The following is a 23,054-nucleotide window of genomic DNA, read 5'->3' as shown; positions in this document are numbered from 1 at the left end:
AAAGGAGGTATTCACTAAATATTTGTCCAAATGCATTATTCAACTGTATTCTCTTTGTCAGAGAAGTCTCTGCAAATGAGTCTTTGCAAAGATTTCAAAATCGAAATAAGAGGTTAACTGTCAGGATGAATCAGTTTTTATTTTTATTCATAGATGACTTCTGACATTTCCAAGCTGTTTGCCAGAGTGGATCCCAAGTTTACAGCTTGTGATACCAAAGCACCAGACACACTTTAGAGTTGCGTACTAGGAAAAAATAGTCTGCATTTTGAATTCATCAAAATGTAGTATATATCTTGTTGCTCTCTTTGAGAGGCCACTAAATATATCCCACCCACCCCAGTGATTAAATATTTTTTTCCTTATATATCCCAGTCCAGTGATGAAATATTTTCTTCCCTATCTGTCTTAGTCCTGTGCCTTCATAATTTTAGTAGCAGTATAGCACAGATGTTGAAAACATAGATTTAGAGTCAGATTTTGTGGTATCAGATCCTGGTTCTGCCTCTCATTTGTTAAGTCACCTCCACATCAGTTTCTTCCCCTGTAGAATGAAGAAGATGATGCTATTTTTCTTGAAATACTATCATAAGGAAATAAATAATACATCTAAATAATACAATTAAATCTTTATAAGTCTCTTAGAACATATCTGATACAGTGAATGCTTGCTATCATTATGTCTAAGAACATTTCATATTTCTACTGCCTGTTTCCGTATGGCCTATGAGCTAAGAATGGTTTTTACAGTTTTAGGTTGTTACAAAAAATCAAAAGAAGAGTAATATTTTGTGACATGTGGAAATTATGTGAAATTCAAATTTTAGTGTCTACAAATAAAGCTTTATTAGAAGATAGTCATTCCAATTGGTGTATTTGTTTATGTATTGTCTATGGCTGCTTTCATTTTACAAAAAAGGTAGTTAATTGTTTTTGAATGACGTATATTCCTGCAGATCATCATATGACACATTAATGAAACCTCAGACTTGTGAGATCTTTCTCCATGAATTGACACTACCATGCTCTCATGTTCAGGGCCTGCTTTGCCCTCCTGCCTGAGATGAAGAAGTGCTTATTTGTTGTCTCAGTCCTTTTAGATATTGTTGATATTTTATTATACTTTTCTGCCAATAGAAAACACTAAAGTTATGCTTGTGATATAGTCACATCAACCATTTAATGAACATCTGTCATCTTAGTTTTTAACAGGTAAACAAATAGATACAGAAAGGCCAAGTAACTTGCCCAAAATTCTATGGCCAATAAGAGGCCTCTTGTTTACAGATGAGGTCATTGATGGATATCCATAATTATTTATAATATGAATAAATATTTATATTTCCTTTATATAATGCTTTTTTTTTGTTGTTTGTTTTTTTGAAATACAGTCTTGCTGTGTTGCCTAGGTTGTAGTGCAGTGGCATCATCTCAGCTCACTGCAGTCTCTGTCTCCTGGGTTCAAGCAATTTTCCTGCCTCAGTCTCTCAAGTAGCTGGGATTACAGGTGTGTACCACCACGCCCAGCCAGTTTTTGTATTTTTAGTAGAGATGGTGTTTTGCCATGTTGGCCAGGCTGGTCTCAAATTCCTGCTCAAGTGATCCTCTAGCCTCGGCCTCCCAAAGTGCTAGGATTACAGGCATGAGCCACCGCGCCCAACCAGTTGTTTTGTATTATATTATTTTTTGGAAAGTGGAGACTGGATTTGAGAAAGGTTACAGGATGCCCAGGTGTTATATTAGTTGCCCTTGCCATCATCAGTATTTTCTAAGATCCTTTCTATGCCTATATACCCCCATTTGTTTCTCCCATGTGCTTTACCTGTATGATATATTTTTGCTATGCCTAAGACCTGAAAGTGAATTTGATTATTTGTTGGCTATTTTGCAGAACTGTTCTTCTAGTTGGGTGGGGGAGGGAGATTAGAGGTAGGCAGGTGATGAAGGCCACTTCTGCCCATTGCTTTTACTGACAGTGGGTAGCAAGTCCTCACGGGACTTTCCCCTCAGGGAGACATTACCCCTTGCCTGGCTTCCTGGAGTTCTGCCTCTGGAAAGTGGTTCCTGCATCTTGCACATCTCTGTGTTATTTTGATTGATGGAGAAAATCTCTTTGACCCTGAATCCATTGCTGTCTGTGAAAAAGGCAGCTGGGAATAGAAAAGCAGCTTTGTTTCAGATATGAATAAGTAACAGTGTATTCTTTACTGATTCTGTGGTGAAAACTTTACTGCACTTTGCCTCATCTGGAGTATATGAACAATGAAGAAGGCACATGCTAAAAATGATGAGTTGACAATACCTAATACTTATTTAAAAACAGATAAAGGGAGGGAGGGGAACAAGGGTTGAAAAACTACCTCCTGGGTACTATGTTCACTACTTGGGCAGTGGGATCATTTGAGACCCAAACCTCAGCATCACACAACATACCCATGTAACAAACCTGCATATGAACTTCCTGAATCTAAATTTTTTAAAAGATAAGTAAATTATGCCTTGTAAAAAACTAAATCAAGTCTAGTTCAAGGGTCAACTCCTGTCTGAAGCCTTTGCCCACTCCCTGGCTTGCAGTGCTCTTGGGGCCTCTCTCTCCTCTGTGCTCCTATAGCACTGGCACACTTCTCTATTCCAGACCTTACACATCGCACTGTAATTATTATTTTCTGAAACAGAATATCTCTTCCACCGAATGGTAAGCTGTTGAGTGTGCAGAAATGTGGAATCTTTATTCATCTTTGCAATTCAGGTCTCTTCAGGCATGCATGCGCACACCACGCGCGCACACACACACACACACAATAAAAACAGATAAGGAATCACGAGGGGAGGAAGGAAGGAGTAATGCCAAATTTTAGGAAGCTTTAGAATGGCTCCTTCTTCCCCCTCCTCCATTTCAAACTCAGGGTAAAGTTTTGCTTCATATAAATGATACATATTTATTTTTTAAAGTGAGAAATGAAGAAGAAAAAAGAAGTATTCGTTAAAAAATATCTATTATTGATGGGAAGTGGAACTATTAATCTCTGTGGAGATTTTATTATACAAGGCAGTAATTTGATACAAGATAATACAACATTTATTAAATATTAAATTGTACTCTATAGTTTTCAGCGCATTTTCTTATAATGTTATATTATTTGATCTTTATAGTGACTTTCGATTTAAAAGTTTAGGTAGCTGAGCCAGGTTCACCAGGTAGTTAATGGTCAAACTGGACTTAAAGCCGAGGCTTCCTGATTTTCTATGTGGTGATCGCCCCATTGCACAATAACCCATTGTGTCACAGACAGGCAAGGATCTACCAAACTTACAGTGAATGGAGTGGACTTTTCTGGCATCAGACACTAGAGCAGGATTATCTGTGGGAGTTGAGGCTATTTATCAGGGACAAGAGTTTAGGAATTCTATAAGCTTCAACCGACAAAATCTTGGAGTGGTACTAGTTTTAAGCACAAAATGTATTTAATTGTTAAGCCCAAAGTGCCTTAAGTGTTAAGAAATTAATAACCAGAAATACAGACTGAACACCTCAGCCCTGAAATTGATGACCAAATCACGTGCTCCCATAATGGAAATGCTGGAAGACATTGTCACACTGTGATGTGAAATGCAGTGATGAAGAGACAATCCTCATACTTTTTGTTGGCCTCTGCACCCGGATGTTGTAGGCTCATTTACATTTTTAATGCATCTCCTTATCATTGCTTTCTCAGGAACATATATCATATTCAAGGTCTATTATTTTGTTGTCGTTCATTGTTCTTTCTAACACTTTACTGTATATTTGTGTGAAATTATGTCCAGACTTTGTAGATTTTTTTTTTTTTGAGATGGAGTCTTGCTATGTTGCCCAGGCTGGAGTGCAGTGGTGAGATCTTGGCTCACTGCAACCTTCACCTCCTGGGTTCAAGCAATTCTCCTACCTCAGCCTCCCAAGTAGTTGGGATTACAGGTGCCTACCACCACTCCCAGCTAATTTTTATATTTTTGCTGGAGATGAGGTTTCACCATGTTGGCCAGGCTGGTCTTAAACTCCTGAACTCGCCTCGGCCTCCCAAGTGCTGAAATTACAGGCATGAACCACGATGCCCGAAGGCCTATCAATGTTAACAGCAGCTTGATTTGCTTTCTTTATAAGGAAAAATGTAATTTATTTCAGCTTAAAGTATTCTTTATGGGATTTGAAAATTTCTGTATTTGTACTTGTTCTTTCTATGAAAGACAAATTTAGATAGTCTGCAGATCATCCACAACATTTTAATTGAGCAAAAAATGAAGCCACTCATTTATTTGCAGGTGTATGTGGAGTTTCTGCTGTTGGCATACCCCATACTTTATTTGTGTTTTTCTTTTACAGAGTGGGAAACCACCAATCAATGATATGTTCACAGACCTCAAAGATGGAAGGAAGCTATTGGATCTTCTAGAAGGCCTCACAGGAACATCACTGGTGAGAGCAAGTCATCTTTGTAAACAATGGAGTCTCCAGTCATTACTGATACTTGATGACCCACTGTGGGTACCCATTAAAGTGAAAGTATCCATTTTACTTTACATTCAAATGTAAAGGCTGAAATTGGGAACATTTTTAATGAAGTGTTTTAATGAGTGCTTTGATGCAACAACATTTCGGTTCTTCTGAGGGCTCTGTTTTTATTGAAGATAAAATTACCTTAACTGTTTATTGCTCTGATACAGCCCAAGATGAGAGAAATTACAAAAAAGAATGGATTTATAGAGAGGGCAGAATGTTTTGAACAGCAGAGTCTGGAGACAAACACATTGAAATTTCAAATATTTCTTAAAACAGTTGTTCAGGCTGGGCACAGTAGCTCACACCTGTAATCCTAGCACTTTGGGAGGCCAAGGCGGGCGGATTGCCTGAGCTCAGCAGTTCGAGACCAGCCTGGGCAGCGCAGTGAAGCCCCGTCTCTACTAAAATACAAAAAATTAGCTGGGCGTGGCGGCATGCACCTGTAATTCCAGGTATTCGGGAGACTGAGGCCAGGAGAATTGCTTGAACCCGGGAGGCGGAGCTTGCAGTGAGCCGAGATTGCATCACTGCATTCCAGCCTGGGCAACAGAGCGAGGCTCCGTCTCTAAAAAAACACAAAAAGTTGTCAAAAACAATGACATCCATTTTTTATTCAGATTTTCAGGATTGTATTTTGTTTATTTATTTTTTAAATACACCTCTATTATTTTATGTGTAGGATACTCCATAGTCATGCAGAAAAAACTGCCAATGAAGAGGGTGCATTTATGGGTACAAATGTTAACTCTAGAGGTAGAGGTACTATCACAGGACAGACAGATGCACTCCTGAAGATGAATTTCTTTCTTGCAGAAGTGTGGGGTGTCATTCTCTCCCTTTGCCCTCCAGGTGGTGGGTAGATAACTGTTAGACAGGCTGATCCCTCTCTCAGATAAGGTTCCCTGGCCAGTGAAGTAGAAAGAAGCTGCATAGGTTATCTTTCCCCAGGTGGGGATTCCCTGCCTTCCGAGGGCTCTTGTAATGCTACCTGGAGCCTGGGGATGGTGCCTCTGAATCCTCCTTGCTCTGTTCACATCTGTGCAGAATAAAGAGGCCACAGCTTCTCTAAAATCCTTCTGCAGCCATACCAGTTGAGAGACAGGAAGCTTTGTTCATAGAGCACTGTTTTCCAAACTTGTCTGCACATTAGAACTATAGGCAATCTTTTAAAAATCCCAAGTCCAGACCACACCCTAGACCCATTAAGCCACACTCTTTGGGGGTGGGGTTGGACTGAGGGATTGGCGTTTTTATGAAGCTGCCTAGGACATTTCAATGTGCTTGCAAGTTAGGGAACTGGTATCTTAAGATGTTGTTAGTTGAGGGATTTACATACTGTGAACACCAGCTTCCAGGGTGGTAACCTGAGACTTCAGCCAGAGCTCCTGCCTCTGAGGGGCCCTGCACGCTGAGCTGCTCTTCTGTGTATATCTCAATGTTAGTGTTTGTCAGACATATGGAGGGACAATCAGTTTTACTTGCTTTTGTGTTTTATTTTCCAGCCAAAGGAACGTGGTTCCACAAGGGTACATGCCTTAAATAATGTCAACAGAGTGCTGCAGGTTTTACATCAGAACAATGTAAGCTTGTAATGTGAGTTTTGGGGGTCTGGGCTGCCATCAGCATTATTTATTGTGAAACTCGCCAACTGCTTGATGCATTGGCATTCACTGATTCTTGCAAACATTTTTTATTATGAGAAATATTGAACTTTTTCTGTGAGTGAAGAAACAGTCATGTGCTTTTTCTGATGGCTATGTTGATCTGTGGTATAAATAATACATTTTTGAGATTTAGGTTCACCTGATTCTCTAAAATGAAATTTCTCTTATCTCTCACTTATACTGCTATCCAAATGTGCTAAAATGAAAACCTGGAGTTCTGTGAATAAATTGTCTTAAAAGTGTTTTTTTTTTTTTTTCTTAATAGGTGGAATTAGTGAATATAGGGGGAACTGACATTGTGGATGGAAATCACAAACTGACTTTGGGTTTACTTTGGAGCATCATTTTGCACTGGCAGGTGGGGAAATTTCCAATCACTTTTTAATAGAGATGGAAAATGTATTGTTTGTCTTTTGGTTTCTTAGGGCTGCCATAACCAAGTACCACAAGCTGCTTGGTTTGAACACAGAAATTTGTTGTCTCCCAGGTCTGGAGGCTGGAAGTCCAAAATCAAGGCATCAGCAGGGTTGGTTTTTCCTGAAGTCTCTGAGGGAGACTCTGATCCATGCCTTGCCCCCAAATTCTGGTGGTTTGTCTGCAATCTTTGCGGTTCCTTGGCCTGTGATAAGATAGCTCCAGTGCTGCCGTGGTGTTCTCCCTGTGTGCATATCTGTGTCAAATTTCCTCTTTTTGTAAAGACATCAGTCATATTGGATTTAGGGCCCACCTTACTCCTGTGTGACCTCATTCTAACTAGTGACATCTGCAATTACCTTATTTCCAAATAGAGCCCCTCTCTGAAGTACTCAACATATTAATTTTAGAGAACATAATTCAACTCATAACAATTTTCAATGGAAGAGGCTGACAAAATGCCCTATTTTTGTGGTCTAGGGAAAAAAGTACGTACCTTTCTTATGTTAAATTTTTAAAATGGACATAATTTCATGTCCAGAAAAGTTGCAGGAATAGTTCAAAGAATTCCCAAGTACCTTCCACTCACATTTCCTAAATGTTACCAGTTGTCAATATTGCATTTGTACTCTCTCCCTATCTGCCTAAAATATTTACTGTGTATTTTCTAAAACCATGGCATTCTCCTAAAAACAAGAACTCTCATATGTAAACACAATAGCATACTGGTATAATAATATGAAATGTGAAATACTGATATTTAAAATGCCAATCATTGATTATTAAATATAAAAACTTAATATACAATTATTAAAATCAAGAAAATAACATTGAAATAATACAATTATGTAATCTACAGATCTTAGATTTTTGTCAGTTGTCCCAGTAATATCCTTAGTAGTGAAAGAAAACCTGAGATCATGCATTACATTTATTTTTCATGTCTCTTTAGTCCTCCTTAATCTAGAAGTTTTTGAGTCTTTGTATTTCATGATATTGATATTTTTGAAGAGTGCTGGCCAGTTATTTTGTAGAATATCTCTCTAGGTGGGCTTGGGCTTGGCTGAGGTTTCCTTATGATTAAGTTCAGGTTGTTCACTTTTGGCAGGGACGTCACAAAAGTGACGTGAGTTCTTCTTAGTGCATCATATCGGGGATAGGTGATGTCCGTCAGTTCTTTTTCTGGCAGTGTTAACTTTGATTGTTTGGCTAAGGTGGTATTTACCAAGTTTCTTCCCTGTAATTTAACTACCCTTTGTTATTAAAAGTATCGGGTGGGGATATACTTTGAGACTGTATAAATATTTAGTTTTTATCGAAGTTTTATTCGTTAGTTTTAGCACCCATTCATACTTTTTGCCTGGACCAGCTATTATTATGATGCTTGATAGATCATGATTTTCTAATTTCATGATTCCTTCTACATTAGTTGGCTTTCTACTTGTAAGGAAGAGCTTCCCCTTATTTCTTGTTTCTCTGTCTATCTTATCTCTCTCTCCATTCATTTAGTCATTTACATATCAGTATAGATTCATGGACATTTGCATAGGTTTATAATCTTTTACTAGTATTCATTTGAGTGTTCAAGTCATCCTAGATTTGGCCAGTGTGAGCCTCTTAAATTGGCTCCTGTGTCCCTTAGATAGATCTGTGTCATTCTTTGAGCACTTTCTTGAAACATGTTTACTAATTTAGAATAATAATTTAAAATGTTAGTTCTAGAGTATAATTGTGATTGCAATCAGGAAAGATACTTTATTTTTACGTACTCAAAAGTTTTTCCTTTCTAATTTTTGTAGAAAATAAACTTTTTTTAAATTGAAAAGGTCTTTGTAAACACATAAACTATGACTTTCTATGACTATGAAAGTAGTGTTCATTGTAACCAAACATAGTATAAGTGTTGCTTAAGATATAGAAAACACAGTAATGTATAACAGTGAGGTAAAAATCACCTCAAATTTTGTCCCCCAAAATAATCACTGTTAAAATTTATTGCTCCAGTGTCTACAGAAAAATCTGAAGTAAAATGAATGCCAGTTACCTGATCCATAATGGTTAATTAGTGCAATATTGCTTTTTCAAAGACTTCATTGAATTAAGTAGAAGTAAACGATTGAAGTATTAGTTATAGACAGGCCTGGTTTCTCTTACATAGGTGAAAGATGTCATGAAGGATGTCATGTCGGACCTGCAGCAGACCAACAGTGAAAAGATCCTGCTCAGCTGGGTGCGTCAGACCACCAGGCCCTATAGCCAAGTCAACGTCCTCAACTTCACCACCAGCTGGACAGATGGACTCGCCTTTAATGCTGTCCTCCACCGACATAAGTGAGACATTACTCTATCTAGAAGTGGGCTTTACAAATTCGTGTTTCTTCTCTGCCCCTTTGCTGCCACCACTACTCCCTGAAGCCCCATCTCCAGTCCCACTGCTCTCCTTTCTGCACATGTTCTACCAAAACCTTAAGAAAAGAAGTATCATGGAAGAAAACTACCCATCAAGTCTTTATTTCTTTAGGACTTAAATGCCACAATACAAGGTCCATAGTTTCTCCTGCATATTTATGAATTTAAAAAATATGAAATAACTCACATAGTTCAACCCCAGTCATTCAGCACTAACTGATAATATATACAAAAAATTGTGTTAGCTTTTCTTCTCATACCGAAAGTAAAACTCTGTAAATTCAATGCATTCCCAATTAAAATTAAAAGTAGCCAAATTGTCTTTAATGAAACTTGTGAACAGATTCTAGTTATATAAAAGACGAGGCCCAAGAATAGCCAGTAGACTTCTGAAGAAGAACCAGGCTAAAATACTTTCCAAAAAGAAAGTATGAAGCTATATTAATTAAGACTATGCAGTACTATCAATACACACACCAATGTAAGCTGAACCATATGAAATTGCCTATGTGACTGTTTTGCTGTATAAGAGTGGTGTTTTCATATGGTTCAACCTAATAAAATTACGAACTCAGAAATGGCTCCATTACACAGGAAAATCTGATATATGCTTGAGCTGATATTGCAGATTAATAGATGGTTTGGACAATTGATTACCCATATATAAATAAATGCATTGGATCTTTACTTCACCACACTAAAAAAAAAAAATAATAATTTCTACATGAATCAGGGATTGAAATGCCAAAGGCAAGATTTGTTATGTTTTATTGTTGTTATAAATGATTACTTTTCTCAAGTTTCATTTCCTCTATTTTTTTTGCTGGTATATAAAAGTGCAGTAGACGTTTCTACATCTTATATCTGGAAACTTAATCAGTTCTTACACATTTTAGTAAGTTTGTCTCTGTAGATTGTAGGTTTTTTGGGAGAGGAGGGATTAGAATGTCCTAGAATTATGATCCTTTTATTTCTTCTGTTTTCTTTTTTGTTCTCTATTGTGCCTTGTCCTTCAATGCCGTGTTGATTTGAATTGGTGATAGTGGGTAGAATTTTTGTTGTTGGTAACAAAAGGAGTGTTTTTAGTGTTTTACCATAAGAACAATGTTTTTTGTAGCTTTTTGGGTACACTTTTTATGAGGTTAAAGAATCCCTCCCTGCCAGTATTCATCCACTCCTCCTTTGTCAGTTTAAGAAGGTTGCCCTTGGTTTCTACTTGGTTAAGGGATTTTATCAAGAAAGTGTAGAGTTTTAGCCAATATGCCTTTCAATTTATTAATTAATTGATTCAACAAATATGTGTGGAGTGCCTTTTACGTGCTAGACACAGGGTATACGGCAGAGAACAAAACGGGCAAAAGTCTTAGTTCTCCTTGAGCTTATGTTCCAACAGAGGGAGATAGACAATAATAAAGTTGTGTAGTATATAGAAATAGTACACACACTGAAGAAAAATACATCAGACAAGAGCAGAGGAGGCACCTGGGATAAGAGAGGCCAGTGGCTGCAGTGACCTGAGTTGGGGGAGTAATGGGAGATGAATTCAGGGAGGGAAGTGGGGGAAGTGCATCTCAGAAGGTGGGTGGATCTAACATGCAAGAACAGATACAGAATAAAGAAAATGATGAACTTTTGGATAAGTCAAAGCAACAATAATGTCCAATTTGTGGTATTAAAAGAAAACCAAGATAGAAATGAAATACAGTACTAGACAATATAGTAGCATGGAAGCGGGGCATTAGAGGGAAACTCTTCCAAGGCTTTTGTTTTAGGAATATCCTGAGAACAGATTAGAGCTGGATTTTGTGTTCTGCTAATCTTGATCTTTTAATTGAAGAATTTAGTCCATTAACATTGATTGTGATAATTTATATATTTAGGTTCATTTTTACAACATAGTGTGAGCTGCTCATTTGTCTTATCTTTTCTGTGTTTTTTAAATTTTTTATTTTTACTTTCTTATCTCTTTTTGTATCGATAGGTTCCCCCTTACCCCCTTTTCTTCTGTTCTTTGGGAAATATTACATACTACTTCTAGTCTTAATGGTTACCACAGAAAATAGCAGTCCTATTTAGCTAATACAAGATCCTTGGAAAGTATTATCTGTTATTTTCATATTTGTGAATTAATTTCAAGTATGTATTTGACAAGTCTTTGGAATATAAAAATAAACTCAAAAAATCCTCACAAATAAAAATAATCTAAAACTAAAATGTATTATAGTATAACAATGCCTACTTTGTTTCCACATATTTCATCTTCATTGCATTTTATTTGCATGATTTTCAGACCTGATCTCTTCAGCTGGGATAAAGTTGTCAAAATGTCACCAATTGAGAGACTTGAACATGCCTTCAGCAAGGCTCAAACTTATTTGGGAATTGAAAAGCTGTTAGATCCTGAAGGTATTGTTCAGTGTTTAATTTCAACCTTGATTTTACTTTATAGTTTTGCATTCTTGAAAAGCAGTGTCTCTTTGTCCTTTTAAAAATGAATTATGAGACTTGAAGAACCTTTTCCTTTTTGGAGTATAGGTGCAAGTCATTTTATTACTGACAGTTATTAATACTTTTGTACTTAGCAGTTTGTAGGATCCTTTAGGTAGAAATTTAACTACAGCACTGGACAATAGTTAATCTAAATTAAGTAAGAATTAAAGTTTTAAGAAAATGTAATTATTAGATAAATTCAGTATCTGGTTAGTCCATTAAAAAGCATTTTTATGTGAGCTTCTTGCATGTGATGTAAAGACTTTAGTTATAAATGTTGCAGGATTGAATTCTAGACTTATTTTCATAGTATGAATAAAGTCTGTATCTTTATCTTAAATGGTAACATATGGTAGCTTATCTTTGACCATTTTGGGGAAGCTTTTAGGGAAGACTTTAAAAAATGATATACTGAACAAAAATAAGTAATCCCGTTTGCCTTTGTCTCATATATTTTGAAGTGGCAATTTACTGAGCTGTGGTATTGCAAAGATTATGTATTAGGTATTGTTTATGGGTACTAAGGAGAGTTATTTTATATCTAATATTGAGCAATTCACGTATTTTGGACACCTAATTTAAGCTGGTTCTTATATTCTTCCACTTTTAGATGTTGCCGTTCAGCTTCCTGACAAGAAATCCATAATTATGTATTTAACATCTTTGTTTGAGGTGCTACCTCAGCAAGTCACTATAGATGCCATCCGTGAGGTAGAGACACTCCCAAGGAAATATAAGAAAGAATGTGAGGAAGAAGCAATTAATATACAGGTACAGATAACATTTTATTAAAGTGTTTGGCTCGCCCTATTTGTTTTCTCCTAGGCAGTAGATAAAAACACTTTCAGAGGGTTTTTTTCTTGACTGAGAACATCTTGGTTTCTCAGCTTACATTTGCATAAGAAGTTCAGTTTAGCAGTTAGCATTCTGTCACATTCATGTAGAAAAACCATAACTTAATAAAGTCAATGGACTTTATTAAGAAGGAAAATACCTTATTTCACCCAGAAAAACTGGGCTGTTGATCATGCTGCTGCATGACATGCTGAGAATCTATGTTTTTACATCATCTGGTTGCTAGCTTTTATTTCTGTCATGTGCTAAGGATGGTTTTTCTCATATCAGCCTAGTTTTTGTTCTAAGTACTAATTGTCTTTCTTTTTTCGCCATTGAAAAAAAGATTTTTTTTTTCCGTTATATATCTCACAAGGGCTATCAAAATGTAAGCCTTATTTTCCCTTTCCTTTAGGAGCAGTAATGTATGGTAAACTACTGGTGAGCTTTTCATGAAGGGATTATGATGATTTCATTCATCAGGATATAAATGAATTTTTAAAGAGAGAAATAAAATCATAATTTATTTTCTTACTTAGTTATACTGTTTGAATGAATCCATATTTAATCTCATTCTGTTTTAGTCCAACCAGTCCTTGTAATTCATAAGATGAGAGACTCTTAAGAGTTGGACCTTAGAAGTCACTTGGTTCAATATTCTGATGACCAAGCAACCAAGACATACATGTGGATTTCAAAATTATAAGAAATACATTTCAGAGAGAAGCAAGCTTGGGCTCCAGACCTTAAATTAATCCTGTTGCTACTTGTTTTGGGTTGTTACTTAAACTCTCAATCACAGTTTTGTCTGCAAAATGTGATTAAAACCACCTACTTCATAAAGATAATGAATTCAAAGTATCTAAAATGACATTGATAAGCACTCAACAAGCAACAGCTATCATTATTATCATTTTTCTTCTGGATTTGTTTTGGCATTCTCATTTAACAGATTTCTTTAAAAAATTATTTAATTCTCATATTATGATACTAGTCTTGAATTGACACAGCATCCTTTTCCTTCCTCTGAGATTCAGAGAATTTACTTATTATTTTAAATTTTATTTGGGTAGTGTGTACCAATCCTTTTATTTCCCCCATTTCAAAAATAGAGTGATATATAGAAAAAGAAAAAAAACATTTATTGAAAAGAAAGGATTGAGAAATGAGGCCTGATTGTGAACCCACTCTTTTGAAGTGAATATCAAATGATGCTGACGAAAATTCCTAACTTACTGTAATTGAAAAAAGTGCTAGGAAGCATTTGCCTCTACAAGTGTAGTTATTATTCTACATTAATGATGCACCTCTTTAGTTGGCTCAGATGATCTTCTGGGTTTGTTTTGGGGTTTTAGATTCATTTCCTTATTGCATTTTGTTAGAAGGTGGAGATATTTAGCTCTTCTAGTTAAGGACCTTCTCTCTTAAAAAGGAGGGAGACTTCATTTACTTTTCATGATGTGCAGATAAAATAATCACTTATGTTTAGGGCTCAGGGTGGCATGATAAGAACTTCAGAAAACATTTGCTATCTGATTAAGTGCAAGTGTATTAACACTAACGTCATCATTTGCAAGCTTTCATTAGTGCCTTAGAGGCTGAATTACGCTAATTGAAAACTAAAATGTGATCAAGTTTTTTTTTTTTTTTTTTAGATGGGGTCTCACTTGGTTACCCCGGCTGGAGTGCGGTGGTGGGATCTCAGCTCATTGCAAGCTCCGCCTCCCGGGTTTACGCCATTCTCCTACCTCAGCCTCCCGAGTAGCTGGGACTACAGGCGTCCGCCACCTCGCCCAGCTAGTTTTTTGTATTTTTTTAGTGGAGACGGGGTTTCACCGTGTTAGCCAGGATGGTCTCAATCTCCTGACCTCGTGATCCGCCCGTCTCGGCCTCCCAAAGTGCTGGGATTACAGGCTTGAGCCACCGCGCCCAGCCGTGATCAAGTTTTAATCATCTCTCTGACATAGCTTGCCGTCCACTGCTCTCCTAATAGCCAGACTTCTTCTGCCCTGTTCTTTCTACAAACATACACTGGTGGTCAGTGAATAATTCCTGCATTCAGATATTCACTCTTTAAATATCTGTCAGTTGAAAGTTTCCTCATGTGTTTGAATTAATACCATCTGAACATTTGTGTTTAGATAATGCCTTCCTTCTCGACCTCATGGATACTGGTGCCTATCTCAGTGACTTTTGGCTGGTCACTAACTTTCCTGGTTCTTAGATATTCTCATTTTAGTATAGAGGTTTGTAGCTAAATGATCTCCAGGGGTTATTTTAATTCTGCAGTTTTAGGATTTTTGGTCCATAACTTAACTCATTTTTATTTCTCTGTCTTTGGCACCATCTGTCTTTCAATTATCCATGGTTTCAACTCTGTGCTGATTGGCTCATTTCTTAACTCATATATTCAGTTTCCTGGATTCTTCAAGTCTTCCTCCAAAATGTCTTTTGTGTGTGTTTTCATTCTATTCCAGCCTTCATACTAATTAAAGACTTCATTTTCTCCTATAGTTTGCAAGATGTGGCCTACCTCTGCCACTCTGCCCTGCAGTTAGAGTGGACTTTTTCCACTTTTTCCCCAAGATTCTTATTCGTGCAGGTTCCCATCTGTTAAATGCTTCTCCACCCACCATTATATGGCAGGCTGCACATTTTTCCTCAGTTTAAATGGAGCCTTTTCAGAGAAGTCTTTTCTGATTAATCTATCAAAATACAACTCTCTGTCTGCCTCTCTCTTTCTGTCTCTCTATCTTGGTTTCTTGCTATCACAGTATTTTTGTAAACTGTGCTAAGAATTTTAAATTATATCTTAAGAGCATTGGGAAAGCCAGCGAAAGGTTTTCAGCAGGTACGTCTTATGATGGGATTACATTTTTGAAAGATCATTCTGGCTACTGTGTGAGAAAAGGACTGTGGATTATGAAGGTGAGAGTGTTGGGTGGGGGAAAACAGTAAAGTAAAGGCACTTGTTAGTAGGTATTCCGGTTCAGAAGACGGATGTAGGTGGTCGTGGAAAGGGAAAGGTCTGGATGGATTTGAGATAAGTTTTGAAGGAAGGTCAGAATTACTTACATATTAAATGTGGAAGGTGAAGGAGAGAAGCCGGACTGGCTCCCAGGTTTGTAGCTGGAGTACCTAGTTGTAGGGAGGAGCTTCTACTGAGATGGAGAAGCCTGAGGAGGAACAATTGGAATAAAGTGAAGGGTTTGAATATGAACATGGTTTAATATTCCTAGGAGGCATTGAAGTAGAGATATGAAGATTAGTGGGATATGAGAGTTTGGAATCCAGACTCCTAGGTGGTTCTAGATGGTTCTTTAAATCCAATAAGAGTAGATGAGATTACTCAGAGGGGAGAAAAAAGAGCCCAGGACTTAATTTGGGGGAGACTCATTACTTATGAGTCAGCAGCTGCTGTTGAACCAGCAAGAAACCAGGGCAGTGTCGCAGAAGCAGGGAAAGAAGCTTCCGGAAGCTGAGGTTGCTCAGCCTTGAGGAATGCTACCGAGGGCTGAAACAAGGAACGTGGGTGGCCAGCTCTCTGGGCTTTCTTGGGCAGTTCTGATTTAGATTTGTTGTTCGAGCATAGTTATTATCAAAAATTAGTTTGTTGGTTAATTATATGGTCACCGTGAAGATGATGCTGGAAAGGTCCGTTTGGCAATGGGAAGGTTATTGGTGACATTGGCAAAAGCCTTTTCAGTTGAGTCATGGAGCAAATAGCAAGTTGAAGTTAGAGGGAATGTTAACAAACCATAGCTGTTAAATACCTGAGCGTTTTTTGTGTTGTTCTCTATACATTTCTGTACGTTTGAAATATTCTACTTAAAAATTATGCGTGAGAGTTGATAAAGTAGAGACGGAATGTAGGCAAGTCTTAAAGAAGTCTTGCTCTGAAAGGGAATAAAAGAACTAGGGAGAGTCAATTTGGTTATAAGCTCTTAAAGTATATAAGGAAATACTCAGTTGTTTAGAAAGAAGTTGAAAGAAATTTATTCCATGAGCCCTAAAAGGCCATCAAATAAACCAGAGGGCAATTGCCTAAGAAAAATACAATCAGTACAACAGCCTGTGTGGCTGTCTTTTAGTGTCTAAAATGCAATGATAGAATGCAGTTCAGCAAAAACAATTTACCTGAGGGTCAAAGCAGAAGTCTCACTTTTCTTTTTCTTTAAATTACAGAAAAGGCCCGACATGCTGTAGCTCCTCTATGAAACTTTCCTGACTGTTTTAGCCTTTGTTGAACTCAAATATCATGCCTCGTTGGGACCATGGCATTTACAACTTTTCTAATAGCTGTTTTTTAATTTCTGTTCAGAAGTGATTCATGTAGGTTCTCTGTCCCTGACTATATTAGAATCTCCTTGAGTACAGAATTCATGAGTGCATGCTGCTTTTATACTCTTTGCTACCCTAGTGCACTTACTCAATGCTTCAGACTCATTCATGGCTGTGCCCACCTGGCTCCTGAGAATTGGATTAGTGCCTAAGATAGAGTGGTGTCTACTTTGGGTTTGCCATACAGTGTGAGTTTGCTGAACACCTCTTGCTTTCATGGTAAGTGTGGGTTTTTCTTGGCTTTGTTTTTACAGAGTACAGCGCCCGAGGAGAAGCATGAGATTCCCCGAGCTGAGACCCCCAGCACTGTCACTGAGGTTGACGCGGATCTGGACAGCTATCAGATAGCATTGGAGGAAGTGCTGACCTGGTTGCTTTCTGCCGAGGACACTTTCCAGGAGCAGGATGATATTTCTGATGATGTTGAAGAAGTCAAAGACCAGTTTGCAACCCATGAAGTAAATATCTGTAGTTTCTTAGCAGGGTGTGTCCCCCACGGGACCTGAGTCTTAATTAGGGACTCTACTCTCCTATTTGTTATCTACCGAATTCTTTTCTTTGGAAAGGTCAATGGTTTATTTCAGGAACTGTGATATTTAAATAGTGCTTTGTTACATAATTGGTATGGGTGATTAAACTGTGCCTCAGAATTAGATTTTAGATTTTAGTCTCCTTGTATGTTTTGGAGAGCCACTGATGAAAATCATTGCATAGTACTGCTCAGTTCTGAAGTGCATTGTTATATTTGAAAAGAGAAGGAGTGAACCAGTACACCAAATCTTTAAGATCTGAGTGTTCCCTAGGAAATGATTATTCTTTTTAATTGCATGATTAGACAAATGTCATACCCAGGGTTCCTGTATTTTTTTATATCTTAAAAGTTTCCTGCTCCTTTGAGGACATACTATATTGCAGCATAGTGAATTTCACTATATGGAGATTTCTTTTGGTTAAATTTTTCTTTTGTATAAGTATGTTAATTGACAGATCTTATTTGTTGTTTTGGATAGAAAATAATATAAGTGGTAACATCTCTTAAATAATTCCTCTTGGGTGAGTATGGTATTTTATTTTTTATATATATATATATATATATTTTTTTTTTTAAATAGAGTCTCACTCTGTCACCCAGGCTGGAGTACAGCGGCGTGATCTCGGCTCACTGCAACTTCTACCTCCTGGCTTCAAGCGATTCTCTTGCCTCAGCCTCCCAAGTAGCTGGGACCATAAACATGTGCCACCACGCCCAGCTAATTTTTTGTATTTTTAGTGGAGATGGGGTTTCACCATGTTGTCCAGGCTGGTCTTGAACTCCTGGCCTAAGTGATCCACCCACCTCAGCCTTCCAAAGTGCTGGGATTACAGGTGTGAGCCACTATGCCCGGCCTTTTATTTATTGTATTTATTTAGAATTTCATGTCCATGGTCTATGAGTAGCGTAGTCAGCATTTACTTTAAAATAGCTGGTATTATCAGGTGCAACATTGCTTGCTTTTAGCTATGTCTCTTTTAACTTATGGCAGGTGTTTATTCCTATTTTCAGAGCTTAAAAAATGGGGTCAATGTCTGCACTGTTTGCACTCTACTAGGCTACCTTTTTTTGCATCACTGACATTTAGGTTAGGCATTAGCAATTTGTTCAGTTTTTTTTTTTTTTTTGCACTGAGTAACTCACAAATTATACCAAATGTCCCTTTCTAGGCTTTTATGATGGAACTGACTGCACACCAGAGCAGTGTGGGCAGCGTCCTGCAGGCAGGCAACCAACTGATAACACAAGGAACTCTATCAGACGAAGAGGAATTTGAGATTCAGGAACAGATGACCCTGCTGAATGCTAGATGGGAGGCTCTTAGGGTGGAGAGTATGGACAGACAGTCCCGGTGAGTGGAAAGCCAAGAAATGTACTTAATTCCACAGGCTGCTTTGCACAGTTGAGCTCTAGGAGATGTCTGCATGTCTGTGAAAGCAAGATGATTACAGAACTTGCCTCGGAAAAGTAAGACTCTTTTCTATGGGTAATATTGCTGGAATTTTGCATGATCTTTGTTTCCCCTTTGGTGTGCTAGCCATACCAGAAGGTAAAAGTTGGAATACAGAACTTAACAAAAAGGGAAAAGAGGACAGGCCTGATGGCTCATGCCTGTAATCCCAGCACTTGGGAGGCCGACGCGGGTGGATCACTTGAGGCCAGGAGTTTGATACCAGCCTGGGCAACATAGTGAAACTCTGTCTCTATTAAAAATACAAAAATTAGCTGGGCATGGTGGGCCACGCTTGTAATCCTAGCTATTTAGGAGGTTGAGGTTTGAGAATTCCTTGAACCAGGAGTTAGAGGTTGCAGTGAGCTGAGATTCAGCCACTGCACTCCAGCCTGGGCAACAAAGTGAGACTGTCTCCAAAAAAAGGAAAAGACATTTCATATAGGCAGTTACTTATTTGCAATATTAAAATCAGCTAAACATTAACTTGGTGTGAAGACAGGACTATGTAGTATTGATCTACTTTTCCATTTTGTAACTTTTATTTTAAAGCTTTCTCATGATTTATTTTATTTCATGTATTGTATCTTTTGGAGCAAACTTCCACCTATTTAATAAGTAGGAATTCCTGACTGAAGAAATAATGATTCTGATATGAATACAGGGTGCTGTTATTTGCATTCTTTGTCTTCATTTAATGAACTCCATTTAGGAAAAAATAAAAGTTTACTTTCCTGGCTTCTATATTTAAAGACTAAATGCTACCTAGAATGTTTAGACAAGGGTGTTTTCCCTTGCCCTGTATCTCTGGTGCCCAGAATGTGTATTTGACTTTGCAAAGGGAAAAGGCTTGTAGGAATAATGCTGTGCTCCCCACGGGCAGGCTGCACGACGTGCTGATGGAACTACAGAAGAAGCAACTGCAGCAGCTCTCCACCTGGTTAACACTCACAGAGGAGCGCATTCAGAAGATGGAAACTTGCCCCCTGGATGATGATGTAAAATCCCTACAAAAGCTGCTAGAAGAACATAAAGTAAATCTGTCTCGTATTTCTTTGATACCTTATCAAATATGAAAGAGCAGCACTTAGCATCTCAGAGGCTGATGATGTCTATCATTAACATGAAGTTGCAACACTTGTTCAGGGTTCTCTTCATTTAGTAGCTCATGGTGGAATTGATGGGGATGAGACTTTTCTGAGCCAGGGATAAAAGGGCAGGGTAAAAGTTTATATGTGATGTGCAGTTTTCTTATGAAAGTACATAGCTTTCATACAACTGGAGAAGGGTTCTTTTGACCCTGTAATTGGTGAAGAACCCTACCATTGTTGGCGTTCACACGGTGTGTGGGTGAAGAGCAAATTCTGAGAGGTGTCTGTACCTAAACCTTTAAGGAGAGCTGTTTCTTTGTCTGTGATCCAGGAAAGCATCAGGCGTTACGGGAGGAACCGATATTAGTTGGGCTTTTAATTTGGGCACAAGCTTAGGAGATAAACTTTTCATAGTTAAGATAAGGAAAGGTAGAATAAAATATGCTCTCTGTAAACTGAAGACTTTTATTGATCAGTGAAACACTGAGGTAACTGATGTGTAAAATTTTAGGAATACATTAAACACACCTCTGAGAAGCTTGTGAGAACACTATTGATAGTGTTTAAATACATTTTCTTTCTTTTCTTTTCTTTTTTTTTTTTTTTTTTGAGATGGAGTCTTGCTCTATCACCTAGGCTGGAGTGCAATGGCAAAATCTCAGCTCCCCACTGGGTTCAAGCGATTCTCCCACCTCAGCGTCCCAAGTAGCTAGGACTATAGGCATGTGCCACCATGGCTAATTTTTTTTGTATTTTTAGTAAAGTTGGGGTTTCACCATGTTGGCCAGGCTGGTCTTGAACTCCTGACCTCAAGTGATCCACCTGCCTTGGCTTCCCAAAGTGCTGGGATTACAGATGTGAGCCACCATGCCCAGCCTATAAATTTTCTATACACATGTATCCAATGACTATGCTCTTCCCATGGAAAAGGTGAGAGAATCTAAGGTGTCCATACTTCCTTAGCCGCTTTATTGGGTAGCTAATCAGAGTAACTTTTGACTATCATGTAGCATTCTACTTATCTCTTTATACCGTCCTACACTAGATAAAATGATTTCTGACTTGGTATATTTAAGCTCTGGACTTTTTTGCTTTAACACCTCTACATTTTTATCTTAATTCTTAGTATGGACACTCAACTCCTTTATGCTATAAATTCTGAGGGAGGGTCAGAACTTGAATAAAAGTGGTGGTATCTCCATTTGCAGTCTGTTATAACATTGCATCCTCAAACTGCCTTTGTTGATAATGGAATGTAAAGATGTAAGATAGGATTAGTTTCATTAGTAGAACACTTGGGGTACTGACTGGAAATTTAAATACGATGCCTCATAACTGTCCTTAATTACTATTGACAACTGAGTGCATTTTAAATAGGTAAATGTGAAAGAGTAGAAATAATGGTTTATCTTAATTTTTTTCTCTAGAGTTTGCAAAGTGATCTTGAGGCTGAACAGGTGAAAGTAAATTCGCTAACTCACATGGTGGTCATTGTTGATGAAAACAGTGGTGAGAGTGCTACAGCTATCCTAGAAGACCAGTTACAGGTAAGGGCCCTGTAAAGTTGGATAATCCTGAGGGACCTGTGATCTGAGACCCAATTACATATTGCTCTTGTTCTTCATGTACTTTCTCATTCTTTATCCAGAAGGGTAGAAAAACCTACCTTTGGTTGTATTTCCCAGTTGGGATTCTACAGTATGTGGGCTACAGGAGTACCCAGGTATTGATTCCTTTACTTAAGCTCTTGGGGTGAATGAGTGAGACTGGTTGCAGTCCCCAGCTTCCTTGTGCATAATGACAAGATTTAGAAGCACAGTGTATTAGTCCGTTTTCACACTGCTGATAAAGACACACCTGAGACTGGGAAGAAAAAGAGGTTTAATAGACTTACAGTTCCATGTGGCTGGGGAGACCTCACAATCATATCGGAAGGGAAGGAGGAGCAAGTCATATTTTACATGGATGGTGGCAGGCAAAGAGAGAGAGCTTGTGCAGGGAAACTCCCTTTTTTAAAACCATCAGATCTCGTGAGACTTATTCACTGTCACAAGAACAGCAAGAAAAAGACCTGCCCCCATGAATCAATTACCTCCCACTGGGTTCCTCCCTTGAAATGTGGGAACTGTGGGAGTTACAATTCAAGATGAGACTTGGATGGGGACACAAGCAAACCATATCATTCTGCCCCTGGCGCCTCCCAAATCTTGCGTCCTCACATTTCACAACCAATCGTGCTTTCCCAACAGCACCCCCAAAGTCTTAACTCATTTCAGCATTAACTCAAAAGTCCACAGTCCAAAGTCTCATCTGAGACAAGGCAAATCCCTTGTGCCTATGAGCCTGCAAAGTCAAAAGCAAGTTAGTTACTTCCTAGATACAATGAGGATACAGGTAAAGAGTAAATAAATCTGTTCCAAATGGGAGAAATTGGCCAAAACAAAAGGACTACAGTCCCCATTCAAGTATGAAATCTGGTAGGGCAGTCAAATCTTAAAGCTCCATAATGATCTCCTTTGACTTCATGTTTCACATCCAGGTCACACCTATGCAAGATGTAGGTTCCCATGGTCTTAGGCAGCTCTGCCCCTGTGGCTTTGCAGGAAATATCCCCCTCCTGACTGCTTTCATGGGCCAGTGTTAAGTGTCTGCGGCTTTTCCAGGTGCACGGTGCAAGCTGTCAGTGGATCTACCACCTGGGGTCTGGAGGACAGTGGCGCTCTTCTCACAGCTCCACTAGGTGGTGCCCCAGTAGGGACTCTGTTTGGGTCACATTTCCCTTCTGCACTGCCCTGGCAGAGGTTCTCCGTGAGAGCCCCACCCCTGCAGCAAACTTCTGCCTGGACGTCTAGGTGTTTCCATACATCCTCTGAAATCTAGGTGGATGTTCCCAAATCTCAATTCTTGACTTCTGTGTACCTGCAGGCTCAACACCACAAGCCAAGGCTTGTGGCTTGCACCTTCTGAAGCCATGGCCTGAGCTGTGCTTTTGCCGCTTTAGTCATTGCTGGAGCAGCTGGGATGCAGGGCATCAAGTACCTAGGTACAAGGCATGGGGACCCTGAGCCCAACCCATGAAACCATTTTTCCCTCCTAGGCTTCTGGGTTTGTGATAGGAGGGACTGATGTGAAGCCCTCTGACATGCCATGGAGATGTTTTCCCCATTGTCTTTGTGATTAACTTTTGCCTCCTTGCTGCTTATGCAAATTTCTGCAGCCAGCTTGAATTTCTCCTTAGAAAATGAGATTTTCTTTTCTATTGCATTGTCAGGCTGCAAATTTCTCAAACTTT

At 38.5% G+C, this 23,054-nt stretch overlaps 1 protein-coding gene across 1 annotated transcript in view; it reads left to right on the top strand.

Moving 5' to 3' along the window:
* The window catches only part of UTRN (utrophin), a 512,939-nt gene that overhangs the window by 129,335 nt on the left and 360,550 nt on the right, over nt 1-23,054 (top strand). The window contains exons 4-13 of the mRNA XM_011997130.1: nt 4,361-4,453; nt 6,040-6,117; nt 6,467-6,559; nt 8,774-8,946; nt 11,315-11,430; nt 12,125-12,285; nt 16,944-17,147; nt 18,391-18,572; nt 19,555-19,705; nt 21,190-21,309. Coding sequence (XP_011852520.1) covers nt 4,361-4,453; nt 6,040-6,117; nt 6,467-6,559; nt 8,774-8,946; nt 11,315-11,430; nt 12,125-12,285; nt 16,944-17,147; nt 18,391-18,572; nt 19,555-19,705; nt 21,190-21,309 — 1,371 coding nt within the window. The remainder of the gene's footprint in view (nt 1-4,360; nt 4,454-6,039; nt 6,118-6,466; nt 6,560-8,773; nt 8,947-11,314; nt 11,431-12,124; nt 12,286-16,943; nt 17,148-18,390; nt 18,573-19,554; nt 19,706-21,189; nt 21,310-23,054) is intronic.

Source organism: Mandrillus leucophaeus, unplaced genomic scaffold (genome assembly GCF_000951045.1).
Source record: "Mandrillus leucophaeus isolate KB7577 unplaced genomic scaffold, Mleu.le_1.0 Scaffold531, whole genome shotgun sequence".
Lineage (NCBI taxonomy): Eukaryota > Metazoa > Chordata > Mammalia > Primates > Cercopithecidae > Mandrillus > Mandrillus leucophaeus.
The sequence above is the reverse complement of the archived record's forward strand: the minus strand, read 5'-3'. Positions and strand labels throughout refer to the sequence as shown.